We start from the raw sequence: 24,379 nt of genomic DNA on the forward strand, positions 1-24,379 counted from the left end.
GCTCAATGGCTTTCTATCCATTTTGATGAACACTAGTAACTTGATGCAGACTGGATGCATTTGAGGCCTGGTTTAGGCACTGACAGGGCCCTTGTGGTTGTGTTGAAGGACACCATATAAGAATAAAGTGAAGTAATTTCTGTTGCAGTTGCTGTCCTCTTATCCCCAAATGAGGATCTTACAGAAAACCCTTCCTTTCATTCTGTTTCACTTGAAAGCTTGTGTTATTTATGTTACCATCATGTCTAGCTAGTGTTCAGATTGTGGCAGCGTGTTCTATCATCAATTTCAGAAAGTTTGATTGGTTCTCTGCAGCTCATCATAAGCTTCTAGAATGATCTATTATAAGGAGCTTGGCTTTGCCAGTAGATCCTCTTATGAAATGTTACTCGATGCTGCTATTGTGTTTGCTTCCAAGTTTAAGCGATTCCTTCAGTTTGGCTCTTCTGTCCTACTAGCAGTCCCCCAATTTAGAATTGGTTGGTTGGGGGAAATAGTGAGGTGTTCTTCTATTTTGTTGTTCGTCTGTTTAAAATGCACTTTCTTGGTTTGCACAAAATAGAGGACCATACTATGTTTAACCGCTTCGCTGCGGCCGGAGATCCCCCGCGGTGCTGAGGAATTTGACCCGTGTGTGGAACGGACGACCCCCATCGTGACGTCAGATGGCCGGGGGTCGTCCTACGCACGGAAGACGTTAAAATGGCTCTTAAAATTCAGTTGATGGAATACACCCCTGTCCAGCAAACACTGGAATTTTATGGACCAACCCATAGCCGGTGTAAACATCTGGCGGGAATTGTGGTTACCCCTTAAACATAGGGGCTATATTCATCACCCGTCACCTCACCTACGCTCAAGGTCTGGGATCGACTGGCAATAACGAAAGGATGGACCTCATTCCCCTCTCCCATGACCCCGATAGTGGATAATCCCGACTTCCCGCCGGGACAAGATTCTCCAGTGTTTCACCGTTGGAGGGATGCAAGAGAGTTGGCTCCCTTTTTGACACAGAGGGCTTGATCCCCTTTCCCCAATAGCGCAAGGACTATGACCTACTCCGCACAGATGCCTTCCATTACTCACAAGTCGCCCACTGGGTAACGCAATCCACTAACTTTGCCCAAATGTCTCGACCCCTTACAAAGTTTGAAAAATGGTTGGTGTGTAAAAAGGATGACCGTAGGCTCATTTCTGAGCTGTATGCTATGATTATCGCGCGCCCTTCTGGTCACCGTACAAAGGCCCAGGTTTGGTGGGAGACTGACCTGGGTAGACCCTTATCACCCACAGCATACAACACAGCAGGGCAGAATCCGCCTTTAAAGTGGTTACCTACTGGTATTACACGCCGGCTTGTGTACATTGTTGGGATAAGACCAAGACAGACCTCTGCTGGCGGGGATGTGGCTCAACAGGTACTCTTGTGCATTTACTCTGGCACTGCCCGAAATTAGTACATTACTGGTCTGTGGTTATTGAGAACATTGATGCTGCATTTCAGATTACAATGCTGCGCGCCCCGGAACACACGCTGTTGGGCCTCCCCCATCCTAAAGCATTTCCACTGACATCTTTGAGAGGCAGGCAGATCGCAATGGCCCTGCTAGCGGCGCGACAGGTCATCATAGCGAAGTGGGGAACGCCGTCACTGCCCGAGACGATTGATTGGATACACCATCTTTGGCAACTCCTGGCCATGGAGCGCCTTACGCTCAGCGTAGAAGGGAAGGGCAAAGAATTTGCAAAACTGTGGGCCCCTTATATACATCTTCTTACCAAAGATATGAGAGAGGTGACCTGCCCCAAGTATTTACAGATCCTCAAACTACTCCCACTGGAACATCCCGGATCCATCCGTAGGCCGGAAGATTGAACAGCTGCTTGTTCCAGGTGGGGTGCTGAGATGTAGCCATAGTGATGGCGCTAGAACTGATGCGGAGGACGGGTGGGTAGAGTGGGTAGGGTGGGTGAGGGAGGGTGAGTTTGTTTATTCACTAAATTGTGGTCACCAACAGTGGCTGAGACAATATAGAATTCATACCTGACTTGCATCGCGGGTTCGACCTCCGGGGTATAGACCTATACGCTGTGTATACATGCTCAAATCCGTGCTCGGCCGGCTTTCAGATGTAGGCAGCAAGCTGTGTATGCATCTCCTGAATACCACGCAATAAAAACGATTGATTCTAAAATTCAGTTGATTTATTGATTATTTTTATATCTTTTCTGATGTTGTTAGTTCAGTGTGACTGTACTTTATAAATTACAACTCAACTCTTACCTTGAATTTATAGATTGTCCTTGTATTTAGTGAGTGCCCTCAAGTGCTAAACCAAGGGCCGAGGGCAATTTTAGAAGGAATCCAGTTGAAATGATAAGGTTTAGATCTTGTCCTGTGGTGATGGAGCATTGTGACCTGAGGGATAGCGTGGGTTTCAGACACCTGAACTATGAGTAGAAAATTCTGATGATATAAATTAAGTCGTACTAAAGGCATACCTCTGCTGCCTGACGCAAATGCCTCTGCAGTCTGTTTTTCTGAGTGTGTTGTAAGTTAGATGTAAAATTTGCTTTACCATATATATCTTGTGTGCTTTATTCTGGGATGGTGTCTATGCAAAGGCAGTACACCGGCACTCCCCTTGTGTAGGCATTGCATCACTGTCTCCTGCCTCGTCAAAAAGGTTTAGTTTGGCAGCCAAATGCTTGTGAAACCTTATTCTGCTATTAAACTAAACCTGGGTCTGTCAAAAGCAGCTTAACTCTGATATTGTGTACAATAGGTTACCTGGGCAAAAGCATTGCAGAATGAAAACACTACATTGTGTACTACGTGTGCCAGTGTTATAATGGCAAACTGGGAGTCATGTTGTCTGGCTGTCTCACTTTTGCTTCTATTCAAGATATTTAGAAACAACCTTTATAGAGAATATGGGCATTCTTCTCAAATGAATTTTGGAGACATTTGTAATAATGTTGATTTATATCATGTATATTGCCCCTGCAGGATATAAAAACAACATTAATGCTTTAGTGGCTTGGACACTTTATGTGCTATGGCGACATTGTCCATCACCACGCATTCTGTGTGTTCTGGAGCTTGAAGGAAGACTTCCATCCTATGCATGTTTCAACACCATTTGTTTCACAGTTATTTCAAGGCAACTATGTTTGTTGCCAGTTCTTAACGCCGGATGCATGAGAACTGCTCAATGTGGAATGCTGGCAAATACTGTTTTATTTTGATTTAGAATAGTGCAGATTCCTGGCAGATTAATTAACAGGCGGTAATCCTGCCAAATATTGGCACTCACTTATTCAGTCTCGAAAGGAATGGGAAATGGATTAGGGATCAAAACAAGACTTGCCAGTCACACACACCGAAATCTGGTGCATTAACCCACCAAGCTCAATATTTGGAGATCTTTACACGTGTGAGCTTAAACAAGCATATGTTGCAGTTTTGTCAACAGTCAGAAAGGAACATCTTTCTGGAGGTGGAATTGAAAGTTTTTCATGAGCTCGTCATTTTACGGCAGAATTGTTGAAGATTTAGCAAAAAGCTATGTCATTTTGGTGAAAGCTGGTTCTAAAGTGCTTTGCGTTGAAATATGTAAAAGCTGCTTTTTAGGTGTTACATCACTCATCTCTTCCTTACAGATTTCTGTCAGTAGCCTATAAACATTTAAAGAATCCACTAAAATGTTAGTTGATGTTTTCTCAGGTTTGATCAGTGTATTTAAAATGCACCATTTATCACTCTGTTTTCTTGTATTGGCTCTACGCCCCTGGCCTACCCTGGTTGCCAAGAATGTCCTCTCGGCCGGAGAAGCATGCAGGACAAACTTATGCTTGTTGTACTGCGCTTCCTTGAATATGTGCTTTTACTGGGGTAATAAATTATTTTATTTATAGCCAACTTAACGTGAATCTCATGATCCAGCGAACTAGGCGAAAGTGTGACTTGGGGATTGTACACTTTGCTCACCACTGGAATTCGAAAAACCCTGGATTAAGTCTTCGTGTTATAGAACATGACCTCTGTGGAAATATCTGTTTAACATCATTAACTAACGATGGTGCCTATGGAGGTTCTTTTAGTCTGCACCAGTTAAAAAGATAATTTTACTTCTGTTGTTAAATACTGAATGTTATGGAACAATTCCAATGTTCAGTTTACCAAATTTCTCAAATGTAGTTTTCCTTGCTGATTGGGTTTATTGCAAAAACAACAGTTGATGGGCAGAATGCAGAACAATGTCTTACATTCACCCCAGTACAGAGATCTGGGCCTAAATCCATGGTTTTTTTGCTCACCATGCCATTCCAGTTTGAACTCAGCCATATGCAAATTAGTCTTGACCCTGTGCCCCATGGGAACAGTCCAGCCCGAACTGCCAAGCCAGGTCCTCCCTGGACTAGAAACAAGCATCCAAGGACCGGTTTCGGGCTTTCAGCCCTCATCAGCCTGGATAGCTTGATTCCAGTGGCATGTAGAGCACGGGACTCACGTCTGATCATACCCGTCCCACTCGGGGTGACAAATGCAAAAACAACAGTTGATGGACAGAATGCAGAACAATGTCATACATTCACCCCAGTACAGAGATCTGGGCCTAAATCCATCGTTTTTTTGCTCACCATGCCATTCCGGTTTGAACCCAGCCATATGCAAATCAGTCTTGACCCTGTGCCCCATGGGAACAGTCCAGCCCAAACTGCCAAGCCAGGTCTTCCCTGGACTAGAAACAAGCATCTAAGGACCGGTTTCGGGCTTTCAGCCCTCATCAGCCAGGATAGCTTGATTCCAGTGGCATGGAGAGCACGGGACCCACGTCTGAGCATACCCGTCCCACTCGGGGTGACAAATGAGCTGGACTGTTCCCATGAGGCACAGGGTCAAGGCTGATTTGCATATGGCCATGTCTGAACTGGGGTGGTGTGGAGTGCAAAAAAACGATGGATTTAGGCCCAGATCTCTGTACTGGGGTGAATGTATGACATTGTTCTGCATTCTGTCCATCAATTGTTGTTTTTGATTGGGTTTATTTTCATGATTAGCCCAACCCATTGGTTCTCTGACACGGGTGCCCTGAAGCAGCCCTAGAGTGGGTGCATGTGGTGATCTGCTTCAAAGACTAAGGGATTGATTATTTTCGATAGGCTACTCTGTCACAAACGTGACGGATATCCCGTCAGCAGTGTTACTAGTGAATTATATCAAGTGGCACTTAATATTTTATTTTATACTACAGTACCTAAAAAAATCTGTAAATATAATTGGGACCTGCCACCAGTTTGGCAGAAATATAGTGCCCTTCTATCTCCATATACTTTTCTTCCTCCCTTTACACTTCTGTGCACAGTGCAGGTTTCACAACTGGAAGCCATTTATACGATTTACTGGTTGCAAACAACAGCAATCAGTCAAGAATATCATGAATCCACCTATGTACTAATAGGTTGGGTCGTAACATTTTGATTTCAGTTGGGTAGTAAACAGACTTTCCTCCACGAAATGTATAGAAGTAGCGTGCGACTCACTCTGATTGGTGCCCATCACATGGATGGTGGCCTGTTGGTGGAATGTTTGAAAGCACCTCTAAATCAACTTTTTTTATGCAGCTTGTTTCCCTACAGGAGAAGGAGCTGCTTTAAAGATAAAAACATTTTCCGTTTTTTGAGCTGTTTGTTTGAGAGTTGGTAGTGGTCTCTTGGGCCAATGCCTACTTACCAATGATCATTTTTGTTGATTCATAAAGGGTAAGGGCTGACCTTGGGACCCCTTCCCTTTTGTGAATATGTTACCACCTCAAAAAGGGAGTCAGTAACTCTTCAATGTTTTGCGACCAGTTTACGGTTTCTTATGCCATTTCAAGCTTTGGATAGGCTGTCTACAACCCCCACCCTTCCAAATAGTGAATCAGTATGGGATGCTGTCACATTTTTTTAATCTGTAAACGTTCACCAATTCCTTAAATGGGATTGATGTACAGAAACATCTATTTTGCATTTGCTAACTCCAGATGGGAATTTTGAAACCGTTAAATAGGTTTGAACATCTGCCCGCATATTCCTCCACCTTTTATGGTGTACCACTCAGATGCTCCAGTTGAAGCCTGTAATCCTCGACTGAGGTTTATGATCTGCCCACAGATTCCTCCACCTTTTGTGGTGTACCACTCAGATGCTCCAGTTGAAGCCCGTAAGCCTCGACTGAGGTTTATGATCTGCCCACAGATTCCTCCACCTTTTGTGGTGTACCACTCAGATGCTCAAGTTGAAGCCTGTTAGCCTCGACTGAGGTTTATGATCTGCCCACACATTCCTCCACCTTTTGTGGTGTACCACTCAGCTGCTCAAGTTGAAGCCTGTAAGCCTCGACTGAGGTTTATGTTTACTTGCTTTTCCCAGTCTGCAACTGTGTACTGTGTGCACCGGTCCCATGAGGGTAAAAAGGCCCAAAGCTTACAGCTGTGGACTATGTAGAGCACATATGATGCACAATGCGAGTCCTATAGTTGTACATTGAGTGCATTCTTATATATAATAAAGATGGTCTGCAATTTTAAGTTGCTGCCAATATTTAATGCATTTGTGGTATACACACACTGCCCAGCCGGCAGCTGTTAACCAGATCTATCGCTCAAGTAATATGTCCCGAGTCTTTTAGCTGTGGCCTGTTTCTGTTGTACATGAGTAACTTTCCAGGTTCTTCAAACATATGATCATGCATAGTAACATTTTCAACATGATGTCCTACCTGCCCAAGAACCATTTTCATGTGCCCGGGCGTTGCCATGACATGCCTTGACATTGCCATCTTATACCCCGATACTACCATCACACTTAGTACACTAGTACTGCCATGACTTGCATAGACTGTCAAGCCTGTGTGCTGCCTTCAAATTCCCTGAATCAGCCATTATATTCCAGGTACACCCATCTAATACCCACGTTCAGTCACAATATCTCAAAGTACTAACTTCCTGTGGCCTGCTGCTGCCTTCTACTGACTTGGTACAGCCAGCATATGGTCAGACTCAGGCACGCATGGTCATGTTCTTCTATCTTATACTCTGGTTCTGCCTCACAGCTAGTACCTGGGTTCCGTTATTTGGGTATGATCATCATATGCCCTGGTGTAACCTTTTTTGCCTCCCAAGCAGACTGTATCACAGTATTGCCTACTGTCAGATGCTCAGATGTCGACTCACCTGCTCAGGTGCATGATTGTGTTCAGGTAAAGTGATCATATACCTGATGCAGCCTGCTGTTAGTATATACTGATACGGCACAGTACATCATCAAATGGCCAGTTCATCCATCGCATACTTAGTTGCAGGCTTCTGTCATGTACCGAAGCTGTACCCCACCCCTACCAGCATCCTCCTTACAACTCCTCACCTATCCAGGAGAATGTTCTCCTTTCATTACAAAATGGTGGTACACTTGTTGAAATTTGCTTGTTTACCTCAACTTCCAGAACTTGCACAGCTATGTGAATTTTGATGGGCTATATAGCAATTTCTGTGCCGAAATGTACCTGGCCATGGTTCTTTCTCGCGCACACGTTCACCCACCCCTCAGTCACATCATGAGCCTATTTGGTCACGATTCAGGGGGTATTTGTGAGCGAGCGTTTGTTCTTCAGTGAGTGTATGTTTCTTATATAGGGTCTGAATATCAATCTGTGTGTTTGTGCATGGGAGTGTATGTGTTTGTGATTAATGGAGTCCTGGGATGCAGCTGGAGGCTCCCCTTTACTCAGTTCATGATGGTTCTGTGGTTACTCTTGGATGCAGATGGGATTCCTGGGATCCCTTCAGAGGCGCCATGCGTTGTTTCAATGCGTCTGCAGTTGTTGGTGTATTTTAACCCTGAGCGTAGTCCGTGAAGTAGCGCTACGCGTAGCTACGCTAAATACACTTCGCACTACGCAAGCTACACGTAGCTACGCAAACTGCGTAGTGCACTGTGCAAAATGCTGTTCGCACTGATTGCACAGTACCGGATGCTTGTCCGCACAGTGCAAGCGGTCGTTTTCTGCCACTCGAGTAGATTTCTACTCGAGCTGTAGGTTTCTCAACGCGGACTCGTAGTTTCTCATTGCGAGCGGTCGCGAGCATACGCGAAACCTGACCTCCCCGCACCGAGAATCTCGCCGGGAGGTTTATTTTCCACGCTCACATTTTGCTCGCTCGCGGTCGCCAACTTGACGTTGAGGACCGCGAGCAAGCAAAAAAATTACCGCTACGCTACGTATGTATGCAATTTGCGTAGTGCGAAATAGCGCAAACTTCGCAAAGTGCACGAGCATAGCGTAGTACTTTGCCCAGGGTTAGTGTATGTATGTGTGCATGTGGGTGCTAACTGGAGACCCGAGATATATGGGGTGGCTCTTTTTGCATAATTTATGAGCGGCCTGTGATAAAGGGTGGTCCCTGGGGATGGTGAGCGTGTTTGTGTATGAGTAAGTTATCGCGTGTGCACTCTGAGCATGAGGAGGTGGGTGGGATATTATGGAGGTGGGGTTTCTCAAGTGCTTGCCTTGAGTGTAAGGTTGCTCTGACGAGTGGAGTTGGGTGAGGAGGATCGCGAGTTGTTAAGAAATATGGCTGTGAGGGCGTCATGACATTTTGGGGCGAGGAAATTGCGGGAGGAGCACAGTGATTAGTTAAGTAATAGTGCAGCTGCATTGAGGGATGAAAGGTGGAAAAGCAGTAGTAAACACAGGGGCGCCGTCTAAGGATCAGAGTAACGTGTTGTTACCATCCTTAAGTAGGACTCTCAGAGCACCTTGCTTCTAGGTTTGCAGTAAAAGCTGTTAGCAAGGGAAAGCTCATCATGTGGTTACCTGGAGTTAAAAGGTGCTTGCTTCAAATAAGGCTCATTTCGGTTGTTTCAGCTCCCCCTTTCAGCGCGTGCTAACTTCTCTTGATGCACCCTCACACACATGCTGTTAAGGCTGGAATTGCCCTACAAATCGACATGTGCTTTCTGATTGCGATCAGTCTGAATCACTCCCAAAATGTGACATGTAAGTAATATGATTGACGTGGCTGAGGTTACAGGCACTTGCTTTACCCCGGTCAATACATACCATGGCGAATCTGTCAGAAAATATTGGGCCCCACATGTTACTTCTGACACCCAGTTGTGAAGACCGTAGCATTTGGACTTAAACCCTATCACTGAGATTGTTGGCACAGAGATAAAAGGCTCGTAAATAAAACGGCCATGAAATTATTACTATTTTGTCTATGGGTAGTCTGGACTACTCTCCTGTTAACTGACAGCATACTACTGAAGTAATGAATAATGATCCTGCAGTACCACGATATTGGCAAATTGTGCGCCAACTAATACTAAATATTAAGTGATGCAATAAAAATGTTACCTGCTTATGAACATCTGTGAAATGAATGTGCTCTGTGAGCAACAGGTTCACTCAGAAATGACCACAAACTCGTGTTAAGGTATTACCCACCAGCATCAATTTCCAAAACAAATCGAGATGTCTTTCTATAATTTTTCTTGAGGGATATCGCAACAACATTGAAGAGGGGTGAGGACTTCAAAACACTTAGCCACACCCCATGCTTGGACAAATGCTTCACTCATGCATTAATGCTAGCCCTTTCCACACAACAAGATGATAGACGGAATGCTGAATAAATCATACGTTCACCCCAGTCAATAGATCTGGGTTTAATCCATCGTTCTTTTGCTCACTATGCCATCCCAGTTTTTCAGTTCCTACAGAGCAGTTTTGGGGCAAGTGTCTATCTTCACAAAAGGTGTAGTAGTTAAGTTACCATTTTCAGAACTGATTGAACGTTTGCTTATCACAATCATATTGAAAGTATCTCAATTACATAATTTCTACCAAAAGCACTCATTGTAAGGGTCCAATACGTGTAAATATATTACAAGAGATGCATGAGCATGAAAAGGGCTATGCTATGTATTAGAGCCAGCAACTCCCATAGCAGTGAAAGAGCAGAAACCCCATTTCCAGGTTGGCAGCCTTTAGTTTCTCACTTTGGTCTGTCCAGAGACAGTTTTTTTCTGTATAGTATTGCCATTGATCTTATCCTTTATCATCCTGACAAGAATTTTTTTTTTCCTGCCATAAACTATGATGTAAATGTGGGTAGGGTCATGGGCAGTGCAGCAGAGCTGCAGCCAGTCATTTGTGTTGGAGTTAATTTCCACAGTTGAACCGGACCGGCCAGCAGTCAGTCAGCAGCAGCATTGCATTGGTGACACAATTCAAATATTTTATTATGATTTAGAATTCCGCAGAATTCCACATAAAATAAATTTTTAAAACACAATTCATTCCACCAAAAATCTCCAATATAATTATAAGTTATCATTTTCATTTAAAAACACGAATGAACATAGCAGTAGCAGTCGATCTTAGAATTTGCAAAGTCAAAAAGGCGTGAACTTTAAATAATAGAATTGTCATACATGAATTCTTACCAATTTATACAAGTTTCTTGTCTTAATTCTATCCTAAAAACATTTGATAATAAAACTTTTTATAAAATATCAAAATATAAAATTCTCTCTACAGTACTGAATCATGGACATAATAACAATGGTTTACTATTCACTAAACTATACTGTGTAACCGGCAGCTTACTAACAATGCGTAATAGTTCACTAAAATACACTCGCCTATTTCAATATACAGTACACAATGGTTTAGCAGCAAAACAAGGATTTAGTAAGGTACATCAGATTCTAAAGGTCAGTAACTAAAAGACAAAGTGTATGATGAGCCCATGCTTAATTCACAACTAGCAGCAAAAAACATTTGAAAAAGTGCACATGCTTAGTTGTAAACGCAATAACTGGGTCATCGGGACAGAAAGGTCGAGAAAAAAAGTGCAAGTGCTCTGTGCATCCTTTTTAAGAAGGTCTTTACCAACCAATAACTAGCAGCAAAAACATTTTTTTTTTGTAAAATGCACATACACAATTTTAAACATAACTAATCGTTCGTAATGGCCGAAGGGCCAAGGTAAAGTGCAAGCGCTGTAAACATTGCCATGGCTGGACTGGCCAGCATTGCAAGTGGGCAATCTCGGGGAGGCCGGAGCCCCAGGAGGCTGGTTTTGATAGGCGGAGGCTGTTTTCGGCCTCCAGGAGTGGTAGTGCACGTTACATGATCCGGGCGGCAACTTGAAAAGTCACTCTGGTTCTAGCGCGGATTAGCACATCTGCACACGGGGGCTGAATTTATCATTTTTGCCAGGGCTGTTTTAAGTTCCTGTTCTTTGTGTTGTCAGAAATGTTTTTTGACTATACAGAACTCTGCTCAAAAGTTTATTACCACTCAACATCTATATAATTTGGTCAGTTGATGGTCCTTTCATAGGTGGCAAAGATATGTTCTATCTCATGCCAATGACTTTGGAGCCATGGTCCAGGCTTAGGTTTTTTCTCTGTTTCAAGGTTGAAACACCAAGGTCTTTAGATTTCAAGCTTCTACCAATCAGGTTTTCAAATCTGAACTCCATGCTACAGCACGATTTGTTTTGAGAGCTTACAAATATGAGCATGATTTTCTGAATCTTTTTGATTCGCTCTGCTTTTCTTAAGCGTTTGACAGAATTTAAAATGTTCTGCTTCGTTTTTTTTAAGACTTTGAAATTGCAGCAGACCAGCTTTTTGGCTCTCAACATAAATTTCTTGGGCAGCCTAAGCTTGACTTGGGATGTGCTATCTTTATGCCATCACTTTGAAGGAAGTAAAAGCGTCTTCCCCAGCCTTTCAGCGAAAGAGCCACCATTTTGGAATTCTTTTCTGGCTTTCAGATGTTGAACCAAGCTCGGTTTACTTTCCTCACATCTTTACAAACCTATTTATTTACATTATCCATACCTCAGCTGCTGTGTGCTGCACTGTTATAGTTTCTTTTGTTTTAGTGCCCACTAATTTTCGGTGCTGATTTAGGGTTCGGCGGATAGGTTACTCTGTCACAGAGGTCACGGATATCCTGTCCGCTGTATAGCAAGCGCCATTGGATATAATGCACTTGTAATACGGTGCATATAGCCGGCACATTTGTTTCAGATTAACCTGGTCGCTGAACTCCAAATAAGGCCCTCTGGGGCATATTAGAAAGGGCAATATCGCCGCTTAAGCGGCACTTTTTGCTGCTAAAGCGGCCATATTTCTATCGCCCTATCAGCAAGCTGTCGCTAACAGCAGTTAGCTACAGCTTTCAGGCAATAGCGACCGTTTTAGGGCCCACTTTGCATGTGAGCGATATTTATCGCTAATGACATGCAAAGTGGGCGTACCCAAACTGTTAGCGACTGAAAGCAGTCACTAACACAGCTATCGCCTATCAGCAACGCAGGCAAAGCGATAAAATAAAGTTGCGCTAAGCGCGATTATCTCTAGAATCTAACGCCTGCTTAAAACATGACTTACCTGTTTTTTCAATGGGAGGTGGATTGTCAGGTTAAGTCCCCATTGGCGTTAATGCGTGAATATCGCTGTATTTCCAGTGATATTCCGGCATTTCGCCGCTATCGCTGGATATATTAGCGCAATGAAGTTAAAAGTTGCTAATAGCATGTTTTCTCCGCTAACATATCCAGCGATAGGCAGCGATAACAATAAACGCGCTAATCTCGTTTTGCGATACATATCGCAATTCCTTGCTAATATGCCCCTCCGTTCTTTAGCAGATATCAAATGTGAACTCTTTGACTTGTATTCTATTTGTTTTCAATTATATTTTTCCTTTTAGTGTATGTTGGTATGTTTTTCATTACTGATGCTTACGGTTTTTTTACCCATACTGTGGTCTTAGTTTATTTAAAAAATAGATTATTTTTTGTCTAAACTCAGGAACTGTCACTTCCAATATACCGGCAGGGATTTTATCCTTCAGTGCTTCATTTGTAAAAATAATTAAAGTAAAAAGTGTAGGTTTCCACAATTTGTCTTTGTGGCCCCGAGCTGCAGAATGCCTGGGTGCTGATCACCAAAACTGCCTAGTTTTGGTTTTACCTTATGCCTCTTTCTTCCTCCATCAAACACTTCTTGTCTTTTTATGTCACTCTTGCAGGTTCTTTTTCACCTTTACTGTTTTCCTTTGTCACCATTTTTTTCTGTCTTTCCTTTCCTTCTGCTTTTTTTCCTATTCATCTTCTGTCTCTTTTTCTTTGGGCCAAAGCCAGTTGATCAAAATAAGTGCCGGTCCCCAAAAAATGAGTGCTGGTACCCGCAACCTGCAACCACTGGAACGACATGTTTAAAGAGTTGCCGTTGGTGCCTTCTGAGTAAGTCGAGTAAGCATGCAAAGTAGGCAGCTGTGCTATTGAAACACGGCAACAAATTGCTGTGCGTTAGAATGTTTTGTTGCCATTTATATTTATATCCTCAATTTGCTACTATTGTTCTGCTCAAATCTTTGCAAATAAATTGAGCTTGTGACTTTCATTGTTTGCAGACTTGAAGATGGTAAGATGAGTTGCTTAGTATGGAGTTTCCTTGCTCATGATGTTATAGCTATGTTGAGAAGACTATTGAACAAGTGCAGATGGTGTTTCTCCTTGGTAAGAGCTTGCGCGTTCCCCATGTCTTTTGGAGCGGGGTTGACTCACCTTGGCGTGTTGCATTACAGACCACGGTGATCGAGTATGTGAAGCCGTCGGACCTCAAGAAAGATATGAACGAGACCTTCAAGGAGAAGTTCCCCTACATCAAGTTAACCCTTAGCAAAATAAGGAGGTATGGGAAACCTGGAACAGATCAGTGTGGCTATAAACATACCAGCATGCAACTGAATATAGGTCTGTCTTTGCATGGTGTCCGGTGGTTGCTACCAGCACCACATTAAGGAAGCAGAATAGTTATTATCGTTGATGTAAAAGGGATAATCTTGAAGAACTCTGCATAACCCTGCTGTGTTTTGATTGTGGCGTTTGGAAAACAGGAAGCTCAAGTCAATGGCCAGTTTCTGGTTGTGTGGAATGAGCAAAACAAGATCAGGCATATGAGCAGTCGAAGAGGCAGAACAGGGGTCAGCGTGATAACAGGGCAGGAAGCTCATGGAAGGGGGGTGGATAATTGCTGGCTAGAACATAATTTGCATTCATAGTGTACTTTGAGGAACTTTCTCCGTGTACAGTACAAGGCAGTCATTGGCAGGGGATTTAATAACACTGCGTTCTTGCCTTTCTTTACTCAGTGTTGCAGAATGCACCATTTTCACTAATGCAATTTTACACAATACACAGAAATGCTGATTTCCCAGAAGCGAATGCCCGATGCAAAACACAAGATGCAGACTCGCAACACATGCTGTGGGTATTCTCCAGGCCCTCCCTTTTTTGGACAGCTGTCACTGAACATCTGGACATACTACCTTGCATAGCTGGGACATTTTGTGCATTAGACATATTCAATTACTAGAAAAAAACATAAAGCATTGGTCGCTTTTGCGGAACTAGCACTGCTGCTAGCCAAACAAGCCGTAACACATCTTTGGAAAGCCGGTATTATGCCCCCTTTGGTAAGTGGATGGAAACAGATCAACAGATGGTGGTTACCTGGTCCAGATCAGAGAGCTTGTCCCTCAGGTGCGAAGAGGCCAGGGATCTCAGAAAATTCCCCTCTGTCTTTGGCACGCGATCAACTAACTACTCTCTTCCAGTCCCACACCAAGGATGACCGCTGTTCACCGTTAATATCGCATGTGCACAGAATTGCTCACACTCTAATGCATTGTTCTCCCATATGACACCCTCCAGGCTAATAACTTCCCCTTTGTGACTTTGCCTCAGTAAAAGCCCCCCCCCCCAGTGCTAAAGACCTCCCAAGTGCCTTGCTTAGTTCACCTTGCATTATAAGTCTCCCAAGGCTCATTGAACCAAATACACTGCACTAATTAATACCCCATGTTTTTTTGCTTTCTCAGGGCCTGAACCTACACCATGCTGGATTGACCTCATGCTTAATTTACACCTATGCCCAGAACACGCCTCATCAAAGATATTCCTTTCTCTTACACACTCGAGCCTGCCAAGTTGTTCTTCCCGACAGTTTTTGTTTTTTTGGTAGGGGGGACAAAATGTTTCCCTTCCCTTTGTTTCCACTTCTCTGTTCAACAACCTGCTCACCCTCACGCATGCATTATACATCATCACACTCCTGAGCACTGAGTTCCCGACCCCGCTCATGGCCATCCAATGACACTGGCCGTCCTTTACCATAATCTAAATTACTTACCTGTACTTATATGCTTTTGAGTTGACGCAACATGTTACATTGCATTGAAAATGTGCTGAGCATTTCAAAGTTGAATTGAAAATAAAAATAAACATTTTAAAGTGTACTTTGGGATGGGGCATATGCGAGCTAGAACTCTCCCATGAAAACTCCAGTCAGAATGGTGCGCCTCTCGCTCACTGACAGTAGATGGGTTCTCTCTCTATCAGAGGTCTTGCACATAGTCTGTGATCTCGGTATCTGCACTAGGTTTATCCTGTGTTTTTCCTTGCATGGGAATGTGCCACGTTCATGGTATAACTTGTGGATTTGGCGGTGTCAAGGGCCTTGGAGGCAACTAGGTTTGAAAGACTGGCCTACTGCAATCCAAAGATCGGATATGAAATCTCACCTATAGAAAGAAATGCGTGAAAATGGAGGCTTTTCTCCACCCTGAATTGTTTGCTCAGCTCAGCCTCTTTTGCTGAGCTGAGCATCTCTGCCTCTCACTGCAAATGCCTTGCCTAAGCTACCTGGTATCTTGCATGATATGCTGATTTGGGGTTCATAGAGAGAAACCGTGAGTCATGTCAGATGTTGATATCCAAATTGTACTCCAAAACATAGTCCGTGCCAAATGTTGTATGTGTTTTGTTGAAGAGGGTGAAAGGATTCTCATATGTTTTGTGACACCTATTGCTCCTACTTCTGCTTTTTAATGCTGCCAACGATGTCACACTCCCTTGTATTGGTACGAGAACCTGCTTCCCATAGCTCAGGAAAAAATGTTCAACTGCTACCACGCGTGTGACCTTGTACATATGTTCCCATTAAAAGTCCCTTGTTACCTACTGACCAGTGATTGAGGTGCCTAGCTTTCTTTCGAGAGGTTTCATTCCCTTGAAGTGTGGGTCCAATTTATCTCTTTCTCTCTTTGTGAAGAGAGGCAAACTATTCTAATTCTAAACTAAATGTCGCTTCTACTCGCGTGGTCTTCAGTGGAGCATGTCTTCCTTTCCGGTTTGCAGCAGATACCACTCTATGGTTGATTCATGCAGAAAATGCAATTACCTGTCTAGAAAATAGCAGGTTATGCCTTATTTCTACCAGATTGCATCACACTTCAGATTTGTTCCAAACAAATGCATGCGAAGTGAACATGTTTTTCTTCCACTTTGGCTCTTTCATAGATGTACATACTTGGATCCTTCTGTGTCGTCTGGTTAGGACTAACCAGTCATATTACAAAAGGTAGTTATCAGTATTAATGTTCATGCCCTGTAATACAGCAGCATATAGTAGTATGTTTGCTTCCTCATACATGTCCAAATGTAGAGGTAAATGAGCACACATCTCCACTCCTACTAGAGACCACCATGGTTCAGATTTCTTTTGCATGTGGTGTGTGAGTGGGTAATACAGAAAGTCTTCTCTCAACAGTGAGAATTTAGTTTGTTTACGTGTCCCCCTAGTTTCTCTTTCATCACATTAAGCTGTTACTAGATTCTGGGGTTTTCCTCTGTGGATACTGTCTCATAAAACGGTCAGTTGTTTAGGTATTATTGTATTATCTTGTACTAAAAAACGAAAAGCACATTTTACGCCATGCACCATTCGGCATAAAAAAAGAATTTATGCAGACGGTCCACATAGATAGTGATTATATGTTCACTACCATCCCCACGTACCCAGTGCCTGAGGGAATGGTTCTGTAGTGACCATTCTACCTTCTGCTCCTGCAGGAAAAGCACCTACATGGTAACGTGAAGTTTCGCAAATTGGATATTAAAAAAACAATTCTTTAAAGTGGTTTCTATGGAGGCTATCTCTTCACCATCCATCAACAATGTCATCTTAAAATCCCTCCAAAATACTTCTGTCTCTATAGCTTGATCCCTGGATGTGGGATGGGGGCCTGACATTTTTTGATACTAGACGGCAGTGGCCTGTGAAATTTTGTTTTTCTTGCTTATGCTCTTATAATGTTTTGATGCCATTCTAATAGTTTTTAGTCAGGGGATTATGTATGTGTGTTAATGTCATTTGTATAGTGTAACTCTAGCTCAATGGCAGGGGTATCTTTTGAAATGTGTTTTGCATGAGAGTCCTGGAAATGCCAAAGTTGTTCAAAAATTAAAACAGGCTCACTTCCCTTCATGAGCCTTCCATTTAAACCAATCCACAACGCAGAGGTCAGGTTTCTGTCCTGCAAACTCCGCTGTAGCCTATCCATTGTAGGGAGGAAACATGACCTTTTCGATAAGAGAATCCCTTCTACGTTTCTATGACATCAAAGATGGTCTTAGAATCCACCTGATAGTTTCACCAAAATTAAGGATGGACTTTTGCGTCAACACGCTAGTGGTTGTGCAGTCTTCTTTCTCTGAACTGAATCTAGACAACGGACGTTGAATTACAGTTTACCTCAAGGAAACTAAGACTTTCTTGTCTTCAGCTCAGCTGTTGCTTTGATGTAGTTGCTCCTGATTTTGCAAACTCCTATTTGACTGATTGATATCTGCCCCCTCTATTGAAGTCCAGTAGGTCTTACATCCATTTGTATAACCAGTTCCAAAATTCATAACACCAAACTCGAGCTTATTTTAATGTTCCCTCCTGCTTATTCACGGTAATAGCAGAGTTCTCTTCTGGGTCTATACACATTTCCCTTTCAAGGATAATGGCTCACTCTAAGGATTCCTAAAGTCCCTTACACACCTCCGAATTCCTTAGAGGGTGTTCAGCAAGGTCTGCTGGAGGATGTTACATGAATGCCTAACTCTAGAGAGGCTGAGCCTCATATATTAAAACTTTGTCTGTCTAAAAATGTATCCAAAGGAACTAAATGTTTCAAGAGCCTTAGAAGCAACTTACCGTGCCCTAATGTTACCTACCCCTACTGCTTCTTCTAGAAGCCAAAAATTCAAACACTACATGAGTACCATATGTCCTTTAACCCCTTGCGTGCTGATGACGGCTCCCGTCCGTCATGCATCACAGTGCTCCTGTGCTGATGACTGCCGGGAGCCGTCATGACCACGCCCACGATCGGAATGTCCAGCAAAGGAGCGGAATTCCGCACGCGGTCATGGGGTTAAACCTCCCCAACTTAGAAATATAAGGATGCTTTTGTTTTGCCTAGTTGGACCCAGTCTGATGGAGAAAGTATCCACAGAACAGTAAATGTATGGCTATTCTCACTGATACAACAGCCAGTGTCATGTGTATATTGGGGAGAAGTTGTGGCCTAACGGCTAGGGCGGTCGACCTCGGAGCTGGGAAACCGGATTTAAGTCTCGCCAGGGCTGCTAAACATTCTGTGATTCTGGGCAAATCTCCCCATGCCTAACAAAAATGAATGTGTATGTCTGTAACGTAACTGGTGCTCATGTAAAGCGCTCTGATACCTTTGGGTCTAGTTCACGCTTTATATAAAACTCGACAAAAAAAAATATATATATATACACTCCAACTTGCCTCCAATGCGCGTGCTGCGCCGACAGGTACGCGGTCCACCAAATAAAACGCCAGAGCCAGTCTTTCAATCCAGAAATGATTTATTTCATTTGAAGTGCATAGGGTGCAAGCCTAGTCATACGCGTTTCGGGCACTGGCTGTGCCCTTGCTCACTGACAATTTGCCATGGTGTCCACACAACTTAAGTACATTGCTTAGTTAAAGTGCGCGCCAAACAATTCATAGATAAACATAGAAACAGGACTTGGATGGTAAACAAGAGTGTGTCCAAGGTAAAATATGTCGCCCTTTTGGAATGGAAAAGACTATTGCAATCTCCAGTTAGCGTTATGTGCAAAATATATTAAGCCCATTACAAGATGCAAGTCATTTAATAAATTAAGGTTCGATATTAATTTAGTGGACTCATTGATCTAAAATTCATTGATTAAACTAAGTATCTACATTTGGTAGTGATCTTAATACATGATTGCCGATGTCATAACTGAATGTATATATATATATATATATGAGTGTCCATGTAAATAGCCACTAGCCGCAGTCCACTGTCTTTGAAAAAGTTGCTTTCCTGAGTCACATTCAGGCCTGGACTGGCCATAGCGGCACCGGGCAATCCCTCGGTGCGCCGCACGAGTGGGGGCTGGTTTTGGGCCCCTGGGGGCCGTTTTTGTTACAGGGCCGTTTTTACTAATGTAGACTCTCAGCAGTGGAAATAATGAAATGCTGTGATGTATTCCAAAAGAACATTTCCCACTTAACCTCTCTAGATCGGTTACTTGAAGTCTACCCAGAAATTGTATGACTAGAGAAGATAAGAAAGACCACTGGTTCATGGAGAAATACTTCATTAAAAACCCAGGTTTTTGCCACTTTCTAGGGAGTAGTAAAAGGTGGTTTCATAAGTAAATCTAGTTTTAAAAAAACTTTGAAATAACTTGGGCCATGTTTAATTATAGGAAATAAGTTCGCACTCTACTGCCATGCATTTACCCACCATTTTCATTAAAATTCTTCTTATTGTTATAATTTTGTTTCTTAATTTTCCAATAAGACATAAATTAATGTATTTTTTATTCCCTTTCTTCAGCTTTTTAATGGGTGAGACCATTACAGGCCCGGGTCCCCATCTTGACCGTCCAGGAACTATCCCCCCTCCGATTCTTTCACTCCTGGTCTCATTCGTCTTTTCATCTTTGGCAAAGTGCTGTCCAGCCCCAACCTTCATAAACTGATGTTATTCTCCCCCTCCCTCCCCCCCATCTCCCTCCGCCAATTATCAAATGCATATCGACGAGCCAGTAGAGAAGTGGGACTTACTCTGGCCGCTGCTGGTAACACGCAACTTCCCAGAAGCCAATCCTCTTCTTGATCCCATACAGAGAGGCATCTCTCCTGAGGAGGGGACTGATCCTGTCGTGATAGGTGCAATTGATGATCTTCCTGTCATTCTAAGTTCAGAAGTACCAGCTCACCTGGTCCTTCTAGATCTCATGCATACTTTGGACACTGCCACCCATCCCATTCTCAAGTATCTATTGGCAGTGGATGGTAGGAGAGAATGGTCCCTAAAACGGGTGCCTTCCTTTCTCAAGAATAGAGAGCAGTCCCCCTTTTACCCAGATTTATCGCCGTCACGTGTGGGCTTCCACTGGCTTGTTCCCCAACCCCATAATTTTAAGTCTGTGTCTACAATGGTTCATTTTCTTCAGCATTTCAAATTTGGCTGCAAGACATCGCCAATTGAATGTATCAAAATCGTCTTAAGTTGCACACAGACAAAATTGAAAACTTTATTTTTGGGTCTCCAAAAATAGTGTAGCTAGACTTGGTTATCCTCTATAGGCAATCTCTTGTGCCTGTTGCACAAACCCACAATTTAGGAATCTTTATTCTTTTAAACCAAAAATTGTTAAGCTTACTTATTCCTGCCATTTATCCTGACAACACTTGAGAGATTCTTCCTATACTCCCCAATTCGTGCTAGAAAACTATTATGCAGGTCGTAATGTCATCCAAGCTACATTAGTATAATGCTGTATACTCGGGTTTACATACTCCCTGTAGTTGATTCGAAACACGACTGCCCTCCTGGTTCTTGGTCATCACCATAAGGAACAATCTGCTTCTGTTTTGTAGTTGCTAACTGATTAAAATATTACCTTCAATACTTTGTTCATTTGCCACAAGGCCATCTCTTATACAAGTCCCAAGTTTCTTTGCTGAAATCTCCAAAAGACCACCCCTATCATTGCACTCAGGTTATCTTCTGTCAATGTCTTAGCTCACCCATCCACCCCCCGCCACTGGTCAAGCTAGACTAGATCACTTATTTTCCTTCAGCACAGATAACACTGGAATTCCTGTCTTTTCTTAGAGCCCTTTCATCTTACCTTCGATTTTTCAGAGCACTTAAAACGTTGTGGTTGTTATTTCCACAGTGCCTCAGCTCTAGGATACCTTGTTGAGATCACCATTTCATTCTTTGAGTGCTTTTCATTCATTCATTCCTACTGCTGCTCTAAGGAGAAATGTCCTTATTCCAGATATTTGAAGGGCCATCACCAGGATATCCAACCAATCTTTGCAAAGCTGACCCCAGAACTGATATCCCAGTGGTTCGGGATTCCATGTGCAACCTGTTGCATGACTATTGCTTCTACGATCTTTTTCCATGTTTCTGCGTTTGTTTTTCTATTATATTGTTGATTGAATGTGACAGAAATGAACTTGACTACGAAGAAACACGTACTTATAATGCTCATTCTGCATCACGGGCATTATCTCTGAGTCATTAATATCCCGCCATTCTACTCATAATGCAGGTTGATCGTGTTGCATAATGTTAGATCCTCAGTGAATCTTCCCTTTGATTAATAACTGCCTCAATCACTCTTCACTGTTCATTATAGGGCAGTATAACATCACCACATATATATCCAAGTTAAAATGGCCCCTTCCTTAGTCCGAAGGCCACTCTAAACCTCCAACCATCTCAGTCGGCATCAATCAAGGACCTTGGGGGCCATTTTAACTTGGATATATACGCGGTGACGTTATTCAGCAACTCACTTTGAAACGGTTTCCGCGGCGACATTGGGCCTTCGGAACGTCTAATAAGCACACCTGTGAGGCCAGGCTTGGCTCCAGGTCAAGGTTGAAAACATATCGTCCTGATGAAGACTCACAGCTACGGTCTGAATCCCTCAAAGCACAGTCGAGTCGAAGCGTTGACGCCCTCCTACTAACCAAGACCTGTACCTACAGTCTTTTGGTCATACTATTAGAAAGTGCATTGAGTACACATTTGAAATTTACAGACTACTTGTAAATCCAATTTGGACAGGCTTGTACTGGCTGGTCTTTGCTACCAGTAATTGTAAAATATCGAACATATTACCTAAATTCTTTGATTCAATCTTTCACCTCCCATCAACACTACCTTCCCTTTTCACCCTTTTTTTCGCGCACAACCTTTGGTCATTGAAAAAGTTTATTATAATATTTTTTTGATTCATGCAAATAAATACTTGTTATTTACCTACAGAATTAGGCGCTTTTTGTTTGTGTGGTCTATTAACTCTTGTACATGCATAAATAGGTATGAATTACATACATATGATCTTTGTTAGATTATTGAATAACCAGGTTGTAGTGTTTTCACACAACCTAAATTGTTAAACCATTTTGAATTGTGGTCACGGACCATTGTTTTCATTCCCGTATTGCGCCCAGGTCCGCATTGACTTTAAGGGCTACCCCATTATCGATAATGGCTCCCTTGGTTATTGACCATACCAAAATTCTACTAATAAGAGATCTGAACCACTGGGCGAACGAGTTAGCAGGCAGACCTTAATCAGGAGATCTTACTGATCTGCTCAGTAATTTAAAGTCTTGAACAACACTTATTTGTACCTACACATGTGAAAGTCCATACGTTAGACTAGGTTTGGTCCATTAATCAGTGGCCAATATTACAATGTCTCCGTGTGTATGATGAGACCATCGCTTAATTGAATTCTCAATATCTGGTCTGACTATTCCAAAGCCTTCCCCGTGCCTTGGATATCTCTGTAGAAATTGGTCCTGAGTCAACTTGGACCATTTCTTGAAATCCTTAACTTCTTTTCTCCCTTCTTTCCATGAAACCATTGATAGCCATGTTGAAAATAACTCTAACTTGCTTACTGCAGCGAGTAATGTACATGCGCCTCTTCGGAAATCAAAACAAGCTCGATGCCATGAGGCTTCCAAATGGTTCTCAGAAGATTTGAAAATTGCTAAATCTGCCCTGCGTTGTGCAGAACGGAAATGGTGAATCAACTACTCAACTGAGGACAAGGAACTTTACTCATCACGCCTCAATGACTATAAAGAACAAATTAGGTAAGCTAAAACCATTTTTATCTCCACCAAAATTTTGGCCTCTTCAAATAAGTCTAAAGAAACCTTTAATATAGTTTTCGAACTGTCCAATCCTGACAGGGTGACTATCCCTATCCAACCCACAGACTTTGTGTGATTAATTCCTTCTTCATTGTGAATATAAAGACAATAAAGGACAGTAGCCCGTCAAGCCCCCCCTTCAAAGTGACACTTACCGAAAATAGTAATACTGTGAAGCTATCTGATTTTCCCACTATTAGTAAAGACTATCTCTTGCACCTATTATCTAAAATAAAGTCAGGTTCCCCTGATGGAATTTACTGTCCGAGAATTTTCAAAATGGTATTTCCCTGAGATAGCCACTTCTCTTCTGAATCACTCATAAGGCACAATACCGGACATCTTTAAGAAGACTATAGTGGTCCCACTCCAAATGAAATAATCTGAGAACCCATTTACTCTGAAAAATTACTGGCCTATATCATTGTTACCTTTTTTGGCAAAAGTGTTGGCGGCACATATTTCCAAACACCTGTGCACCTTTTTAGAAGAATCAATTATTTTTTACTCTCGGGCAGGATTTTGGCCAGCTCACTCAACTGAAGCAGTTATTCTTTCAATTCTTGACAAAATGCGGAAAGAGACTGACAGAGGCACTACACAAGCTCTCATTCTTCTTGATCTATCCACAGCTTTGGACATGGTCGATCTTGAGCTCTTGATCGACCGTGTCGGAACCGCAGGCCCCCAGAATTCAGCAGTGGCCTGGGTCACATCCTTTTCAAAAGATCGCCCGCAGTCTGTCTAGCTATTCCCTTTTAAATCTCTTAAGGTTCAATTAACCTGTATAGTTCCTCAAGGATCTTCCCTTTCTCCCCATCTTCTTAATTTATACATTCGTCCACTGGTCTTTAACCACATCAGTGCTAAGGGAATTCCCCTGGAGTGCTGTAACTCCAGGATCCCCATTGTTCATGACGAGCTCAGCTCGTCATGAGCACACGACCAGTGTACTTCATGACGAGCTCAGCTCGTAATGAGCAGCAAAGGGGTTAAAGAAGAGGCAAGTCAGAGTCCATAACTATGCGGATGATCTACAGTTGCTGTTTACCATCAATCATTCCCCGGAATCTTTGGAAACTTTCCAGAATACTATGCTACTCATCTGAAATTGGATGAATAGCAACCAAATTAAACTACATTCAGATAAGACAGCGATTGTCATCACCCACTTTATGACAGCGATTGTCATCACATCTTTATGATAGCCAGC

At 42.7% G+C, this 24,379-nt stretch overlaps 1 protein-coding gene across 1 annotated transcript in view; it reads left to right on the forward strand.

Annotated features, from left to right (window-relative positions):
* Positions 1-24,379, forward strand: part of CABLES1 (Cdk5 and Abl enzyme substrate 1) — a 501,414-nt gene that overhangs the window by 428,515 nt on the left and 48,520 nt on the right. The window contains exon 8 of the mRNA XM_086965640.1: positions 13,658-13,764. Coding sequence (XP_086821766.1) covers positions 13,658-13,764 — 107 coding nt within the window. The remainder of the gene's footprint in view (positions 1-13,657; positions 13,765-24,379) is intronic.

This window comes from Lissotriton vulgaris, chromosome 4_1, assembly GCF_964263255.1.
Source record: "Lissotriton vulgaris chromosome 4_1, aLisVul1.2, whole genome shotgun sequence".
Lineage (NCBI taxonomy): Eukaryota > Metazoa > Chordata > Amphibia > Caudata > Salamandridae > Lissotriton > Lissotriton vulgaris.